Raw genomic sequence first — 18,817 nt, forward strand, 5'->3', positions numbered from 1 at the left:
AAGTATGATGCTGAAGTAGTAACCAGGTAAAGATGTTACAACAGCTGTGAATTGTGCATCTGGATCATAAGAGGAGACAGAATTTGGAGATATAGCTACAAATCATAGCTGAGACTCTAATCTCAGTGTAGAGAAAGGAAAAGCTCACAGAAATCTCATAAGACATAACTTTTTGTGCATTTATCACATGGCTGCTAACTTCTGGCAGTCTAGGACTTTTAACCAAAAAGTTATGCATTTCATCCTGTAGAAAAGATTTTGACTATATAAACTACGGTTCGTGGAAAAATGTTTTAATATGTTGCAGAAGGCTTATTGGCTAACCAGACACACTGACTCCTACTTTCCGAAGTTAATGTCCTACTGTTTAAAATGGAAATTTCTTGCTGCATAAGTTCTTTATCTTCTGTTTTCATGATTAACATCTGGCATTAATAACATGGAGTTTAGGAAACAATTTTAATCATAAGGGCTTTTTTGAGGATTCGGTTTGTTTGGGATTCTAGCTTTATTACTTACACATGGTGTCATTCTCTTTAAAATTTGAAATTGAAGTAATATTGCTTGCACTACATGGACTATCATAAAAATTTGTGTGTTATGTCCAATTATTTTAATAGATAATTTGATTTCTCCCATGGAGAGATTTTAGTTTTAGCTCTGTTAATTTATTCACTTTGCAGATGGCTTTCTGCCATTGGAAAAGCATTCTATTTTCTATTTAATGAAAAACTATAAATGTAGCATTGAAAGTTTGTAGGTCTTAACCAAAAAAAAAAAAAAAGCAAAGTTATTGTAAAACTATAAAAATATATTTAATGAAAGATTTTTCAGACTTGCAGCTGGAAAAACAGTTTCATCAATAATTCAAGCTCTTCATTTTTCAAGGATTAAAACTCTTAAGTCCCAGAGAGAGACTATCCCATTTTGTTATCAGCTAGTGGCAAAGCCAGGAGGAGATAAAACCCAGATCTGAACAAATTCTGTGCTCTTTCTACTAACAGGACAAATTTGCAATACTCCCCAAAGCACATATTTTTAACACAACTTTTTAAAACTATCCCTGCATCTCCAAGTGTGCATGATGCAGCCATGTTCAGTTGTCCATTTTACAGTGATGAAAAATTGAATTGGTAAGAATGTGGGTAATTATATAAAAAACCCAGCGTCCTCTCCTCTCACTGGATAATTTCAAGATGCCTCCTCCACAATCTCTCAGAGTCCCCATAGTGTTTGATCCCCAGTTGCGCACCAAGGTAATTGCTCATCACCACACCCTTTATTTGCTTTCCTGCCTCACTTCCTCTTAAAATGTTTCATTTTCTTTTATTTCCTAATTACACCCAAATCCTTCTCTCAGAATCTGAGGATAACCAAAATGACAACAAAGGGAGAACTGAGAAGTATTTAGTCTCTCCAGTCTCTATAAAGAAAATGGGAAATAAAAAAAAAAGGGGGGGACTTGGCAATGGCTTTTGGCATAGCCAACCAAGAATTATTGGTATAGCAACTTTTATTAATCTCATTTAACAAATGAAAAAAATTAAACTCTAAATTTGTTATAGTTGCTGAAATCATACAAAAAGTCAGTGGTGTGATTGACAAATATAATCTGTTATTTACTAGCCACTAACTATAGGAAGTGAGAACTCCTTCCCTGTGGCTGGAGAAAACCAGAAATAGAAGTGGACTGGACTTTTTTTTTTTGCCCTAGTTGATTCTATAATCTCTTTTCTGTGCTTTCCAGCCTGAGAAATAATGTCTTTGATTTACTAAATATTTTACTGATTTGTTTGCGTAGTTGAAATTTCCACTACTTACTGCTCAATATGTATTAGATACTGTGTACTCATAATGTTATCAATTATTATATATAGCAATTTACCTTTGGTGGTTAAATATAGCAGCCATTTGTTTCCTTATGTGTATTTTTTCTTTTTAATCTCAGTGATAACTTAGGTGACTAGGTTATCTTCTCTTCAACATGTTGATTTGATTATAGAAAACTGATTGTACTAGGACATGAGACTCTGGTAGGACTTTTAGTTTCTGATTTAAAAAAAAATTTCAAAGATATAGCATAACACTATTTGACACATTATCTTCTACTCAAATTACTGATGAGTTTCTTTGCTATCCCTGGCATGATTTTTTTTTTTAATTCCTCTATTGCATAGCCTTCAGACTTTTTAAGACAAAATATTACACATAGCTCAAGAAATGCTTGTTAAAAGAATGGTGAGTAAAGGCTAATTTTTCACTTAGAAAAGAATTTAGTGGTGTCTGAATCTTTGTTGCTTTTCAATGACACTGTTATATGTCACATTACTACGAATTTATATACTACCACCCTTGCAAAAAAAAGGAGGGAAGAAAGAAACAAACAACAAAAAGAAAGGAGCTCTAGAGAAGTTACTTTTTTGCAAGAGTTTTATGTGCTTGGAATCACACAACTTTTGATGAATGATATTGTGTAATATGTACCATCTGGAATTAAAATACATACCATTTAGTAATGTAGATAAAGAAAGAACATTTGGACGTTTTTACAATATGTTCATAGAATAAGCAATGTTTTGATTGCAACAAAAGATACATAGAAACCATTTTTTTGCCATCATTTCTTTTTCCTTCTGTGCATGAAATATGAGAAATTAAATGTAAAACTAGTTTTCTTGTGAAGTTTTCCTTTGGGTTTGCCAATAAAGAGATGATATAATTATTTCCAGATTTGCATTGGTTTGATTTTGGGGTGTGTGTGTGTGTGTTTGTGTGCACGTGTGCATTTATATGCTAAATGAACTATCATTTTGGAACATTTATTCTCATTTACCACTGTGAACAATTTAAATTCAGTAGAATTAGAGCATACTTTTGGCATGAAGTCCCTGAACTAATTATGTGGTATTTAATTGCAGAGTGGATTGGTATATATTTACATTGCATCTGTAAAGATCATTTCAAGTGGGTGTGGACTTATTTTATTTTCTCATGAACATGTTTAAATTCATAACTCCATTTCAGAAAGATAATTTGGAATATTAATTCATTGCCCTTAGGCTCTTCAGTCACAGCTGTTTCTTTTATAAGCACAGAAGTTTTGATGTGGCAATTCTCATTTTATTCTGTTGAGATCTTTCCCCGCACATTTGGAATTATTACTTAGGACTAAAAGATTCTGTCAGATAGCTAAGAAATTCTTGAACTATCTTGGCCATTTAGTATTGCTGATAACTTAGATTGTACATTCATGCCTTATAAAGTTTATTTGCTTAGATTCTGAGAGTAAAAACATTCATTTTCCTAAGCAGTGGATGGGTTTTAGATAACATTTCACTAATGAATTTTATTTCTGTCAGAAATTATGTATGCTTATTTAAAGTCTGATTATTTTGTAGGCCTGAAAACAGAGGACTGAATTTAGCTGTGATTGGTGTGTTTTCCTCTTTCTGGGGTGTCTTGCATTTGAACTTTTTCAAAGAACCAATTGGATCATTCTTGTAACTACAGCAACTAACACAATCAGATTTTCCCCTAAGCACTCAAAGCGTCTGTGTGTATTAGTGAATAGTCTGCAAAATGTGAGAAAACTCTCACACAATCTATTAGTGTGTACATTTACTAGTTACTAAATAAAATAGTTAAAAAGTTAAGAAAACACTTAAGTTTTCAGGTGAATACTCTTATGAACTATATTGTATCCCCCAAAATTTACATGTTGAAGCCTTAATCTTCAATACCTCAGAATGGATTGTATTTGGAAATAAGATCTTTCAAGATGTGATTAAGCTAACATGAGTTTTGGTGGTGATTGTTATTTTTAAAGGTGATTTCCCATCTAATCTGACTGGTGTATATAAGAAGAAATTTGACCTCACTGAGTGACACCAGGAGTTCGTGTGTACAGAGGAAAGACCATATGAGGACACACAGAGAAGGCAGCCATCTACAAACCAAGGAGAGAGGCCTCAGGAGAAACCAAACCTGCCAACACATTGGTCTTAAGCTTCTGACCTCCAGGACTGTGAGAAAATAAATGTTTTGCTGTCTGAGCTACACAGTCTGTAGTATTCTCTTATGGCAGCGTTAGCAAGCAAATTACACCTACCAATCACAGGAATATATTATTAATTAGCCGGTTGGTTGAAGGAAACAGGATAGTGGGAAATATAATAATTAAGATGACAATGGGGAGGCCCATTATTGTAGGGGTAATGAAAGAGGCGAATGGATTTTCGTTCATTTGGTTTCTCAAGGGGTAGCGTGTTTTGATGATTTTACTTCTAAGGGCTCTGTGTTGGAGTGGAAGAGGTGCTTTGAGACTTTTAACTGTATTGTAATAAATAGGGCTTACCTACCAATCACAGGAATATATAGATGTTAATGTTTTAACAAGAGAAATACATTTAACCATCAATTTTGAAAGAGTGACAATCAAGTACAAATTGTTTACGGAGTTCCATAAATTTAAAGGAAAAAGAGGAGGAAATGACATGGTAATTTTAATATTTGACTGAAAAACAAAGTCTTGTAATTAGAGGGAAGAGGATCCTTGTAACATTAGGCGTGTAGGAAGTGGAAGTGTATGGAGAGGAGCCATGGAGGTGTTGTTGGATTGTCGTCAGTGTGACGTCCAGTAAATTTGCGTACATAGACCAAATAGACTGATGAAATTTTACTAAAAGCACAAAGGATAATGTTTGGGCACTGACCTCACAAGGTGAAATGAGTAGCTACCTCTACACTTGCAAGCTGAAATGTAGTCCAAGGTCATTCCGATTTAGTCACCTCATTCAAGTGACCCAGGAGACAGGGCCATGCCTCATACTCTTCCTTTCTGGCTGTAGTTCCTTTCCGACCCTCTACTCCACTCATCTTCACTTTTGACTCCCCACTTCTTGACACTTTGCCACACACTTCTTCCTGCTTCTAACATCTGCCTCCCAGGACTCAAGCATACTCCAGGTAGAAGATTTCAAACAGCTACACAACATTAAATCTTTAGTGGGGTAACGATGGACAGTGAAGATGTGTGTAAGCATATTTGTCTCGTGTTCCTCTCAGGATTTGACTGAGATCATTGTGCAGAATTTAAAAAGGACTAAATCCATTTCAGCAAAGAGAACTGAGGAAGAGGCCAACTGTGGATGGCAAATTTAAATATCTTTTCGGGCAATAGTGGAAAGAAGGTGGACACATGTTAACTGTTGAATCAGAGAGTTATGGTTCAGTATTTGCTAAGGAATGGCTACAGAAAAGGAGGACCCTGTCTCTTACTGCAACTCAGGAAAAAACATTATTTATGTACTCATTATTCTCTAAATGGTCTTTTTTTTTAACTTTCACATTTTAGAATCAGTTAATAAGCAGTGAACAGGAAACATAGTTAATGTTTAAGAAAGTGTAAACTTAAACAACTTTGGCCATGAAATTTAAGGTATATCTGACAGGAGATGAAGGCAAGGTAAAGGGAAGGGTTAAAACGTTAATAACCTCATCTCATATAGAGAAAGGGTGAAATGGACTTCTAGAGCTGTTTAAATCAGAAATGGAGGTGTAAGTTTCTAAATTCAAGATTATTATGTAACTTAAGAAATACGAAAAATAAGGTAATTGCCAAAATATAGGAAGAAGGGCATAGATAAGTATGAGTATGCTAAATGATTTTTTTGTAACAGAGTTAATCTAGGTTGCTTAAAGTTGATAAATCAAGAGAGGGACAAACATGTTATTATAGTATGGAGTGACTACAAAAATAAATAAAATCAGTAAATATTTATAGCGTTGTTTCCAGAGAATTGAACTTGAGTGGAAAGGGTAGGGCAGAGAATCATTGTTTTCATTGGAAGCTTTTCTTAGCTATTTGATTTTTACCAAGCTCATGCATCATTTAAATAGAAATTTAAAAATTAAATTGCAAATATTATACTGATTATATAGCACTAAGTTTTCAGAATTTATCAATTCACATTACTAAAATGATATGTAAAATATGAATAAAGTATTAAGGATAGACTGTTATACTATAATAGCAAATACCACAGATTTCACTGGTTTAACAGCAACAACAACAAAAGTTACTTTCCCTCAGATACTATCTGTCCCATATATTCCTCCAGAGCTGCACAGAGAGCTGACAGAGTGGCAGATCCACCTGGAACCTAGAGCATGTGGACTTTTCCTCTCCTCACAGTAGTGGGATGGCAGAAGAAAGTTGCACCTCAACAATGAAATCTTTGGCCTGGAAGTGATACCTGTCATTTCCACTCATTGCATCTAGAAATTGTCTCATGGGTTCTCTGCTTTCTTTCAAAGAGATAGGAAAGTTTAATCCTTCAGTGTGCCCAGAAAGAAAGGAAAATGATATGGATGAAAACTGGACCTCTCCATCACAATGAAGATTTAGATAGGTTTAATATTATTAGTATTTTGTAGCTTTTACAAACCACTGGTATATTATACGTAAAAAAAGAACTAACAAAATTATCAAGTCCGTTTTCTGCCTCTAGATATTTTTTTCTAAAATTTTAGAACAAAATTGAAAGTCTCTTACAGTGACTACCTATATGCCAAGTCCCTAGACTCTGTCATTAACTATTCTTACTTGATCACACATTCCTTCCAATTACATGACTGTCCAAAACTTTTTAGCACATCTTTGTCTAAGAACCTCAAATAATAACTATAATAATAATATCAATTATACTAATGGTAATAATCTTATTTATTGAGCACCTGTTATATTCTAGGCATCTTAAATATATTACTTATCCTCAGAGAACTGTCATGCAAAGTACTGGTACATAATACTTTTCTGCTTACTATAATCAAAGTATTGTGTACTTTGTACACATTGTACATTGTAATTGTGTAATTTGTTCAGTTTCTCTTAGCAAATCTAGGTTTCAAATTCATTTGAACCTGATTCTACATCCTCAATGCTTTTATTACTCTATCTCGCCATCCTTAATTTTACTACATCAGTAACTACTAAGTCACTTTCTGTGCCTTTCCTCCTAACTGTATAAAGACTGTGTTTATGATCTAATTTTTTTAATCTTCTGTAGAAAAACATCTTTTTTCCATCTCTCTATTACTCTGAAGGCAATGTTTCTACTTGTTGGCCTTTATAGTGTTCCAAGTCTCTATCCCCAGTAACCAACAGCTTTGTTATGTCAATTTTAATGCAAGGAGTTCAGCAAATGAAATATATGGCAGAGCTCTCGCCCTGTTGGAAACAAACCCTGGCACTGTGACATACGCTATGGATAACTTTTCAAGTGAGTTTTGCAAAAGCCATTTCAGCTAGTCATTTTACTGTTCTGATCTTTTTCCAGGACAGTTTTTAACTTGTCTTCAGAAACCTTTAAGAACTGACAATGAGTCTCTTTCTACACTTCCATTTTGTTTACTCAGCTGAATGTCACAAAGGAAGTGATATTTTTCCAGAGGTAGAAAAATAAGCTAAAACTTCAAGATAATAATTTTGTGAATTTTCAAATTATATGTTCTATTTGCTTAACAGATTTGAATTCTACAATATACTTATATGTCATTTTCTTTCTCTTCCCAGTACAAAAATATTCTGAGGAAAATATTTCTGAGATCCACCCCGAATTAAAAAAAAATTTTTTTTTCTACAGTTTTTCATGAATAGGACATTTCACTGTATTTTAAACTGGTATTTTAATAATCATTTGCTATAGGTATATAAGTATTACCTTAGAATAATTTTGTTAATTTTTTTCAATTATAATGGCATACGTTATCATGAGAGGTGGTATTACATAGCGGTTAAAAGCAAAAGCACTTAAGCCAGACTACCAGGGTTTGAATCCTGTGTTTGTCATTCAACAGCTACACGAAATTGAACAAGATACTTAAATTATTTGTATTGTTCAAAAATTTTCTCCTTTTGTGTTGACTCTTCCTTTCAAAGTGTTAAACTGTAAGCACTTGCATCTGAGATTCTTACAAAATCATGGTTCCTTGATCTCTTTGACCTCAATGACATTCCCTTCTTGCTTTATTTTGGCAGTTTCTCCCTGTGGTGTCACCCTGAGTCTTCTCATTTCTCAGCATTGGGCTACGTAAGACATTTTAAACTGTGTATAGTCTCCCAGGCTGAGAAGACTGCTTTCCTTCCAGTTATGTATACTCTAATTCCTCTCAAACTTTTACTTCATCCCATGGAGTCTTCAGTCTTTTCTCCCAATTTATGTGTCACTCCTGATTTCATTTCTTTTACTATTCAACATCAGCCTCCTGGTTTACTAGCGCCCATTCCATCCCTCTCAAATTCACTTGCCTGTTTACTCTTCCATTGCACCAAAACTTAAAACGTTTAACTTGGATCCGTTCCACCATTCATTTTTCTCAGTTTCTTATTGCAAAATGGTCTTGTCTGGAGAAAAATTTGTGCAATTGTGTGTATTGGAGTCTTTCTTAATAATTAAATTTTTATTATTGGGTACTTGCTATGTGTCAAGTGATGAGAACTACACATCTGTTCTCTCTCTTATCCTCACAGCAACTGTGTAAGATAGTTGGTATTGTTTCCTATTTTGAAGACAAAGATTCAATGCTTAGAAATGTTAAGACATTTGCCAAAGATCAAGAATTGGTTGGCTGGACTTGAAATTCAGTCTTTTTTCTCCAAAGTGCAGGTTCCCAACCATTATACCATGTAATTACCAAAGGTACTACTCTGTTATATGTTTCCTATTTGTCATTTCTTAAAAAACTTTCTCTTCTTGACTTCTTTTGAACTCAATAAGTACTCTTTGTCACTCTATTTTCTCCTTATATTTGTTTGACAGTGATATATTCTCTACCTATATTTTTATGGTTAACTTGGAAAAAAATTCATCCTTCATATGTGAGATATAATCCTCACTTTAACCAATAAACTTTACACTCCTGCTGGCCAATGCCTGGTTCTTGGAAAACTAAATTTTAAGTTTCTTTATAGATCCATCCATCTATATATTAATACACACACATATTTACATTCAATTATTTTGGGTTTTGAGGGAGGGGGTTAGACACCAATTTTATCAAAAATGTCATCTGGAGATTTTCTTCCGCCATGCCAATTCTTTGGTCTATTTTATTATTATGTTTTTAGTTTTAAAGAGAATTTAGTGAAATCAAATAAATCTGTCACAGGGCTCTTACCACCAAAAGATCACCTTTCAAACAAATTTAACATTATAATTTGCTAATACATTGTTCACTATCATTCTTAGATTTCTGCTCCTTTTTTCTTGCCTATGAATTAAATTTATGATATTTACATGAAGCGATTATGGGTAATATTGTTTTGCTTTGTTTTTTGTTTTAATTAGGGTCGCAAAATGAGAGACTAGGATGGGAATTCAAGATCCTATAACTTCAAAAATGGCAGAGCTTCCCTTTTAGTTATTTTTCTTGATTTTTAATTTTTTTGTAATAGTCACAACCTATACATTAGGGAAAAAATACAGCATATTACTTGTAAATTTTAGAGACTTTATATTAACTATGTGCATACATTTTTAAAAACTTACTGATAGAAAACTCCTTGTATTTCTCATAGCTTTATTTTTCAATAATGACAATTATTCCTTGCCTTTTAGTCTATCCCCACCCCTGCTTCAGTCTTACCTCAAGAGTATGAATATTTAAATGTGGAATTCTTCCAAAGTTATTGGAAGTATTAACAGAATCTAGAAAATTTCACCTACACTGTTTAAATAAATCTATCCAGAGCTCTCCTTTTAACACTAGTTCTTATTCAACAACTTACACAAAGTCTCCTATTGAATGAATCAAAATAATTTCAAACAAATCACATCTAAAAACAATCTCATGATCTTCTAAACGTGTTTCTCTTAGAAAGTGTACTGGCATCTATTCAATTATGCAAACAAAAACCTTAACACCCTCCTTGCCCTCACTCCTTTTATCCAGTCAACCACCAAACCCTGACAATTTTACCTCTTAATTCTCTATTTGTCCACTACTATTTCTACCACTACCATCAGTTCCCTTTTACTCCACATTCCCTTAGTTTTTTTTTTTTGTTTTTTTTTTGTCATGTAAGACTAAAATCCTAACTCATCTTCTCACCTCTAGCCTTGGTTCCCTTCAATCGTTTCTACCCACTGCACCAATATGAAACGTTGTGAATATGCATATATATGGTATATAAATATCTGTATTTAAATAGATACAGGTATATCACATAGATCTACTACTACTACTAAGCACTTATTGACCATGTGTCAGGCACTGTTCAAGACACTTAACATATTCTAACTCACTCAATTCTCACAGTAAGGTAGGTGGTATTGCTTAGTCCTATTTTGTAAGTAAGGAGAGACTGAGGCACAGAGAATTTAAAGATTCTGCCTACGACCACAGAACAGTGAAGCTGGGATGTGAATTCAGCAATTTAGCTTCAGTACTAATGTTCTTTAGCACTACAAGATACTACCTCTCAATGACCACAATCTCTTCTGACCTAAAATAACTTCGGTTACTTTCAAATCGTGCCTAAAGACTACAGAGTCTTTAAACCCTACTTGTAATATTCTTCACTCCTATCATTTGTTATGAAATACTTGTCATCCTTATGTGTTTCTCCTAATCTTGATTTCTTTAGGGAATCTTTCTGTCAAATCACTATTAGTAATTCCTTTGCACCATACTGCTCTTTGTTAATGGCACTTATCACAGATTAGTGATTATTTGGTTAATTTGTGTTGCATCCACCATAGTATATTATAAACTGTGTGCACTATTAAATCCCCTGTGTGTAATATAGTTGGTATATATGGTGCTCAAAATGTATTTTCTGATATAAAGGAAAAAAAGCTGGAAGGAAGGGAGGAAGCAAAGGAGGGAGGAAGGAATGAAGGAAGATAATTCTTAGAGTTGGAAAATGTCTAAGAGGACATTTCACAACTTTTCTTCCTGATCAGAAATCCCTTTTATATTATTTCCGAGAATCACCACTCATTCTCTGAACAGATCCAGTGGTGGGTAACTCTACCTCAAGAAAAGTTGCTTTCATTGCTGAGTGAATCTTAACTATTACAAAATTCTTTCTTAGCTAGAACTAAAATATGGCTCATAATAATTTTTTCCCATATGTTATACTCTTCATTTTGGAGCTTCCTGGAATATGTTTTATCCCCTTTTCACATGGCAAGTTTTCAAATATTTAAAGTTAATACGTTTCTCTCAACATACTCCTTTTCCCTGGCCTAAAGATATCTGATTAGTTGTATTTTTATGACATAATTATATATGACATACTTTTATTTATGTGCTTTGAAGTCTTTTAAAAATTATTTTTTTCTTAATGTTAATTAATTTAATTTCTTGCCTTCATCCAGGATTAAAAAAAAAAATGTTCAAAGTATGTTAGTTGGTTCTTTCCTTCCACCCCAAGTAAGTTTTGGTATGAAAATAAGTAGGAAATACTGTACATTATATTTTCTTCTTGGGAATTCACATTACAGAATAACATGTTTAGTTTCTAAGAAGCCTTGGAGTAAAGTAATATGTTAGGTTTTCTTTCATCTGTTGTTTCACAAATATATACAAAATTTTCTAGGGACATGTACAAAATTTTATAGAATTTTTCAAAATATTGTGTAAAAATATATAAAACATGCATTAATCTCAATGGAATATTTATTTTTTATAGCATATGTCTTACAAAATCAGAAATCTAAAGTAAACTATACTTTGTTACTTAACAAAATTCTGGGATATTTTTTAACTCATGTGAAATAGGTATATTATGAGTATGTCAGGTAATTAAAATGTGAGTTTTTTCTTATGTTTACTGTAACAAAAGGAAAAAATAAAGTGGGAAAATATATTTGCATATATTCATGCTAGAGAAATGGAAATAATTTTTAGTATGACACTTTCAATTAAAATACACTCTTAATAAAACTTGTGAGTAATGCCCCTGAAATAAATATTTTACTTTTGTTTTGTTAAAAAGCATTCACTCTTTTTATTTAAAAATATCCGAAAAAACACTGACAAATATATGAGTTGAACACTGCAATTCAAGTGGATTTCAAATGTTAAAACACTTAAGATTCTATCAGAAATGTGTTATAATAAATGCAAAACTTAGGACTTTAATTGCTGAAATACACTGTACTATATCTAAGAACAGCATCTATAGAAAATAGTAGGAAACTAAAAATGGCTGTTGCCCTGTTATTTGGTATTAAATGACTAAAGTACTCTTGTTGTGAAGTATTTGATGCATTTAATACCCATTCTTGAGGGAAATACTAAACTTACACCTACAGAAGCTACTTAGCTATTTATCTGGATTTAATTATTTCTTTATAATTATGATAAAGAAATATCTCGTTTTAAAATTTTCTTCAGATCTTCCTACCTCTTGTTAGGTTGCTGTATTTATACTGCAAATATAGTATCTGCAGAAGCTATTTTGAACATATGCAAACAAACATGTCCTTTCTAGGGCATAACAATGCAATTGCGTTATTTGGTATTTATAAACTGTGAAAGAGACAAAAAATAACTATCTTTGAGTTGATAAACTATCTTCACTCTGTGTCTGTTTTATTTTTTTAAAGTAGGTTGTTTATATATCATTGATGAAAGCATCTTTGAATAGAAAAAACTAGCTGCACAAATAAAAAGGGTGACTAAGAGGAATTGGGAATATGACTTTTGTCTTAAACCTCTGAATGGTATCCAAATTTCATACCAGAGATATTAGCTTATTGAACCAGTTTTAGATTGTTGAAGATGTGTTTAAATAATGAGAGTCTGAAGGAGCCTGAAGCAGGTCATTAAATCCATTGGGATTGGTAGTTTGATTTCATTTCCGTCCAGACGGAGGTAGCTCAGGTGAGGTCCATAACTGAAGGAATCTTGTTCTGCAGGCAGTATGGAAGGGGTAGGACATATTACAGAGACGTTCACATCTGGGGAGACAAAGATAGCATGAATGACTGCATTGGAACACAAGAAATCAGGGAAAGCAAGACCAAGAAACTAATACAAGTCTAAGGAGGGCCAGTCTTATGATCTATGAAAGTGGCAGAGATGCAAATAAATTTTGTGTTAAGTTGAGGGTTGTGCATACCCATTTTAACGAGAGTAATCCTGAACAAAACAGGTAACATATGTATAATCATCTCACTCCATATTCTGCTATACTTAGTACAGAGCCAGAAAGGACACATTGTTCAAAGCTGTGATGAAAAACAAGGTGAAATAAGGTATGCTTAGATTACTGTAGGATGAGACAGGTAAGATTTAGGGGCATTAGAGGTGAAGACAATGGTTCAGCGCTGGTACTGAAAGAATAGGTGGATGCATGGATGGATGGATGGATAGATGGATGCATGAGTGGAAAATCAGTTGATTAGAGAAAGTGCTTGAAAATTACCTTAAAATGCAAAATTTCCAACTCATAGTGTATAATGACAAGTTTTTTAAAAAGTACAATTAACATAAGTGTGCATATGTAATACTTACAGAAAACAACTTTGAGTCTTCATACGTAAATGTGTGTAATTGGAAAGGAAATTTGCCAAGAATTGAATTACAAAGAACTCAAGCCAGGACATATTCCATCAGCCTTTTCAGATGGTTAGGATTGTGCCCGTGCCTTGGATCAGAGCCTTGGCATCAGTGATTATATTGGGATTCAGGAGCATTCTGGAGAGCAGGCCTCTTAAACTAGCAAAATTCAGAGAAGTATGTGTAAAAACTGATCTTAATGAATCTGTATATTGCCTTTAAATCTCTTTTTGAAACTATTTCAAGCAAGACATCTCCCTTAGAAGATGAGACCCACCTAACTTGGGCAATGGTTCTCTTTGTGTCCTGTTGGCACATACAGATATATAATGTGTTGAAGGATTTTATGCTTACAGTGAGGTTGTATTGCTATGATCTTAGGCCATTTTGTGAATTGAACTAGCTAAAAGTAATGGCTCATATTTGTATAACAGTTTTGTGTTTATAAAGTTATTTTTTATCTCACATACATTACCACCTTATCATCATCACACAGCCTTTATCAGGCAATATTATTATTCTCCCCACCTGGGTATTGTGGGAAAAGTGGTTCAGACAGGTAAAGTAATATACACAAGTTATTTCGGCAAGTGAGCGCAGAGCTGGATCCCAGCCTAGTGCTTTTCCTTCTGCACAATCTCTCCAGTAGGCAAGCGTCCTTTGCCTACTGGATAGATTGTGTCCCTTCTATGTGCTACCCCCTTTTTGCCCTCATGCCCCATAATCAAAGCATGTGTAAATAAATGAAACATAAAATTAAATGTGTATTCTAAATTTAGTTATATTTACATAAATTAATTATGGTGTTTTTGAGAGGTCACTTAGAAGTAACTTATTTGAATAGATAACATTTTGCCAAATTTACAATCTCTTACGGTGTTCAAAAGAAATAAGTAAGTGTTGCCATACTTTTGCATAAGAAAAGTTTACTGCCTTGTAAATTCTGAGAACTTTTCATATAAAAGGTGTATTTCTTGGAAACCACTTTATTAACAATTAGAGTAGATTATGTGGCCAGAAGAACTAAGTACTTTAACAGTTATTATAACTCAGTGTGATATAATGGTAAGCCAATAATTCTAGCCAGAGAAATACTTATTTTAAATGTATTTTCTTGGAACATAGAAATGACCATGTTTGATATCTACATAAAGAAGCAAATAAATAAATTTCTCTTTGTTGATGTTGTTGGTGTTAAAATTATTCTTACTTGTATTGATAGAAAATTTTCTAAAGTTTTTTATTCTCAGAATTGAAAAAAAATGTGCTGTGATTATACACAGTGCTATGATTATACTCTATGAGAGGGGAAAAAAATACTTAAAATGAGAAGTCCTAGACTCAGGCCCTGGCTATTATACTGACTCTTTGTTCTTGGCAAATATCCTCCCCTAGTTGAGCCTCAGTTTCTCTTTCGTCAGAAATTCCTAATAATAGCAAACGAGGCTCTTTTGAGGAGAATTTGCGGTTCTCAAACTGTGGTCCCTGGGCCAGTGTATCAATACTCTACCTGGGAACTAAATGGTTAGGCTCCACCTCAGACCTGCTGAGTCAGACACAGTCCTCAAGGTGATTTTGATGTGTGCTAAGCTATGAGAACAGTTGAAAAATAAAAATATATGAGAACACACTTTGGGAAAACTCTTTAAAACGTGAGTGAAGAAGTACAGAGTCCTATTCTTCTTTGTGTAATTTTGTATACTGAGGTAAGTGCCCTTCATATCCGCTTACCTGTGTGTTGAATTTTTGCAACGTCACTCCTAGATACCCTCATTCTCAAATTCTCAGGGAAATCCCTAATTCATAAACAGGGACCCGTACAGAATTGCTTGAAATTAATTTCCCACATCGAATATTTGTGAGGCTTTTGTTGTCAGATAAGGAATGCACCTGCAGAAGTACAGAATTTTCGTCAGTAAAAAAAACTGCATATATTCAGGTCAATAGTGTCTGTTGTACTACTGTGTTTCCCCCAAAATAAGACCTAGCCTGGACAATCAGATCTACTGCCTCTTTTGGAGCAAAAATTAATATAAGACCCGGTCTTATGTTATGTTATGTTATGTTATGTTATATTATGTTATGTTATGTTATATTATGTAATGTTATGTTATATAAAACCTGGTCTTATATTATAGTAAAATAAGACTGGGTCTTATATTAATTTTTGCTTCAAAAGACGCATTAGAGCTGATTTTCCAGCTAGGTTTTATTTTTGGAGAAACACGGTATTTGGTTCAGGGGAACAGATTCAGCTGTTAACATTCTTTTTCCACTGCATCTTTTGCTTTTGACTGCAGGAGTCAATAACCTGTCTCATCACCATGGAAAAATAACTGCTATGGCAGCAACCTGCTTATTACTTCCTGGATTTTGTGCTCAAGAATGCTTTAGGAAAACCAAGCAAGTCTTGAATAACTGAGCGGCACCCAGTAGAAAATTGCCTCTTTTTTATAAATGGGATATTTATGTGATTATATGTTTAAAGAAAATTTTTGTGAATAATAATAACGAGGAAGCACAACCTTCTGACAATTGTCTGTGTTCTTTTCCTACAAACCACATGACTGATCCTTACTTTAGGAATGCATTTTCTAAGGCTGTTCCAGAGAAGTCTCCTCAAGGGCTTGTGCTGGGGTTGAGGATGCATGGATAGGTGCCAGCTGCTCCCGATACACCTGCGGCTACACCAAGGCATTGCCCGTTTCTACACCAAAGTCAGCCTGATCTCAAGGAAAACTGTGAAGGTGCCAAGTATCCCTTTCATGTCTCCAGCCTCTCCTTTCTACAACTACGTCTTCCCTTGGTGGCATCTCTGCCTCCAAGGCACTTTGCACTCTTCTCCCTCTCCCTTATAAAAAGCTCTTTTCGGGGAAGGAGAAGGTATTTATTCTACCTTGTTGATTATCATTCGTCCTGACTTGCCAATCTCCAGGGGCATTGGTTTCCACTTAAGTTGAGCAAAGCCTAACAGTACCTAATGCATGGTCCCCAGAGCAACATTCTCAGCATCACCTGGGAACTTGTTAGAAATGAGAAGTCTCTGGTCTCACCTGGACCTTCTCAGTCAGAAACTCTGAGGTGGCGCCACCAGTCAGTGCACACTCAAGTTTGAGAAATCCTCTCATCTAAAGCAGAGACTCTAATTAGGGTGTTTTCAGGCAGCAGTTGTGCTGTAGATTTTAGGTCATACATGTCTTCCTGATGCCTTCTAAATTATATGTCTTCTGTTACTATTCATGAGGTTGTTTGTGCCTGGAACACTTTCTGAAAGAAATCTACTCAGTGAGGCAGAAATATTGAAATCTCTTCGGAGTTAAAAAGAGAGAGCCAGTTTGTTTCTCCAATAGATAGAGAATAGCCCTCTGTGGATCACTCAAGTCCACTTTTCAATCTGCAATTTGAAGGTTGGACCTTCTTGGTTCATTGAGACTGTCTGTAAATGGATAAAACATAATACTGAAAATTGGAAACACACTTAAAATAAATCTAAGGGCACATTCGTTTTGGGGCGAGGGGACCCAACAGAATTGTTATTCTTAAAGAAGATAGAGAATCAATTTAATGACCATGACCATTTCAGTCCAAGAGACACCCTCATGGTTACTTACTTTTAATTTTGTTATGATCCAGGTGAAGATGCTGCAGATGAGCATTGATCCGGGGCACCTTTGTGAGTTGGTTGTGAGACAGTTGAAGATCTAGAATTGATGATACATCAAAACCACTTGCAGGGAGACCTGCATCTGATAATTTGTTGTGGTTTAGTCTCAGGAAGGCCACTTTCGGAATTACATTAAAATAATTCTCTGGTATTCCTTCAATGGAATTATTGTCTAAAAACAGTTGCATTGTATTGGCTGGTAATCTTGGTGGCATGTTCCTGAGGGCGTTCTTGGCCATGTTTAACTGCATGAGGTTCTTAAGTCCCTTAAAGGTGTCTCTTTGAAAGGCATTGTCTAATAGTTTATTGTGCTGCAGGTCAAGAAGGGTCAGGTTCTCCAGATTGCTGAAGGTTCCTTGAGGAATTCTGGACACCTTGTTTCTCGCTAATTGTAACTGTTCTAAACTTCTTGGCAATGGAGAAGGTACCTCCTCTAGCTCATTATCTTCCAGAAATAAGAAAAGCAGTTTCTTTAGTTGGCTCAGGGCTCCTTTTTCAATTCCATAGTTAGTTATTTTGTTCTTGTTTAGATTGATCCATCTCAGCTGGGTAGCATTCTCGAATGGCTTCTCAGGAATGGTTTCTATCAGGTTGTTTTCCAGATAAAGATACCAGATCCTTGAAGGAATAGCAGGGATTTCTTTGAGACCGCGATTTTCACAGTATAAAGCAGTAGGGAAGCTGGGGGGACAGAAACATTCCCGAGGACAATCGAAGTCTTGGTCATTCCAGTCCTCTGGATCATGTATCTCATAGACCTGTCTCACAGTTCGGGTCCAGACAGAATCTGTCACGAATACCATCCAGATGATGAAACAGACTGTGGCTGCCATTATAGTACCTGCCATTATAGAATAAGGGACGCAACTGTTAGATATTGAAGCTCTTGATATTTAAAGAAGTGTATGCACCAAAAGAATCAATAAACATTGCTTCTTGGAGGGAAAGGTAAACACATATCATCATTGTGTACACAGATATCAATTAATACCTATCTATTTAGTAGAGACTATGTGCAAAACATTTTGCAAACACTGAAACTGACTCAACAACTTGTAGCTTTCTGGTTTTAACCCAATCACAATGAAAACTGAGAAATGGAAAGCAAATTTTAGGATCTCTAAGTGCTTTTCCATTTCAAGCTACTTAATGCAAGGGAGTTAACTGAAACCCGGATTGAATACAAGAGTACAAAAAATGACCTTTAAATAATTCAAAAGTCTGTGTTGTTCCTAAGAAGTAGGCATATGCTTTTACTTTTATTCCTAAATGAGCAGAACATCTGGATGAGATTTCCCAGGCTCTTTGGCCCTTGAACCAAAGAAAGTGATCAAAGAATGTTTTAGCAGTTTGTTGTGAGGAAGATTTAAAGATCTGAAGAAAAGTGTGTGATTAATCTCTTACTCTGTTGCTCAACTTCTCAGGTAAGTTTTGTTCGGGGGTCCGGGGAGAGACTTCTAATATTATAAGTACAGAATCAAGTTGTTCAGGCAAGAAATATGGATTCCAAATTCTGTCTATATACACAGCAATTAGGTAAATAATGTATCAACTATAGCATTACTATGGTTAATAAGAAACAAA

The 18,817-nt window shown here is 34.5% G+C and overlaps 1 protein-coding gene across 7 annotated transcripts in view; it reads right to left on the minus strand.

Annotated features, from left to right (window-relative positions):
* Positions 1-11,874: 11,874 nt before the first annotated feature.
* The window catches only part of KERA (keratocan), a 37,601-nt gene continuing 30,658 nt past the window's right edge, over positions 11,875-18,817 (minus strand). For 4 of the 7 annotated variants that reach the window (XM_033116551.1, XM_033116549.1, XM_033116550.1 and 1 more), the window contains 2 exons: positions 17,181-18,074; positions 11,876-12,968 (listed from right to left, as the gene is read on the minus strand). In XM_033116551.1, the coding sequence (XP_032972442.1) occupies positions 12,796-12,968; positions 17,181-18,066 (1,059 nt within the window). In that variant the 5' untranslated portion in view covers positions 18,067-18,074 and the 3' untranslated portion in view covers positions 11,876-12,795. Of the gene's footprint in view, positions 12,969-17,180; positions 18,075-18,817 lie in introns of all 7 variants that reach the window. The other 3 variants (XM_033116552.1, XM_033116548.1, XM_033116555.1) reach the window with 2 other exon arrangements.

The sequence above is a fragment of the Rhinolophus ferrumequinum genome, chromosome 10 (genome assembly GCF_004115265.2).
Source record: "Rhinolophus ferrumequinum isolate MPI-CBG mRhiFer1 chromosome 10, mRhiFer1_v1.p, whole genome shotgun sequence".
Taxonomy (NCBI): domain Eukaryota; kingdom Metazoa; phylum Chordata; class Mammalia; order Chiroptera; family Rhinolophidae; genus Rhinolophus; species Rhinolophus ferrumequinum.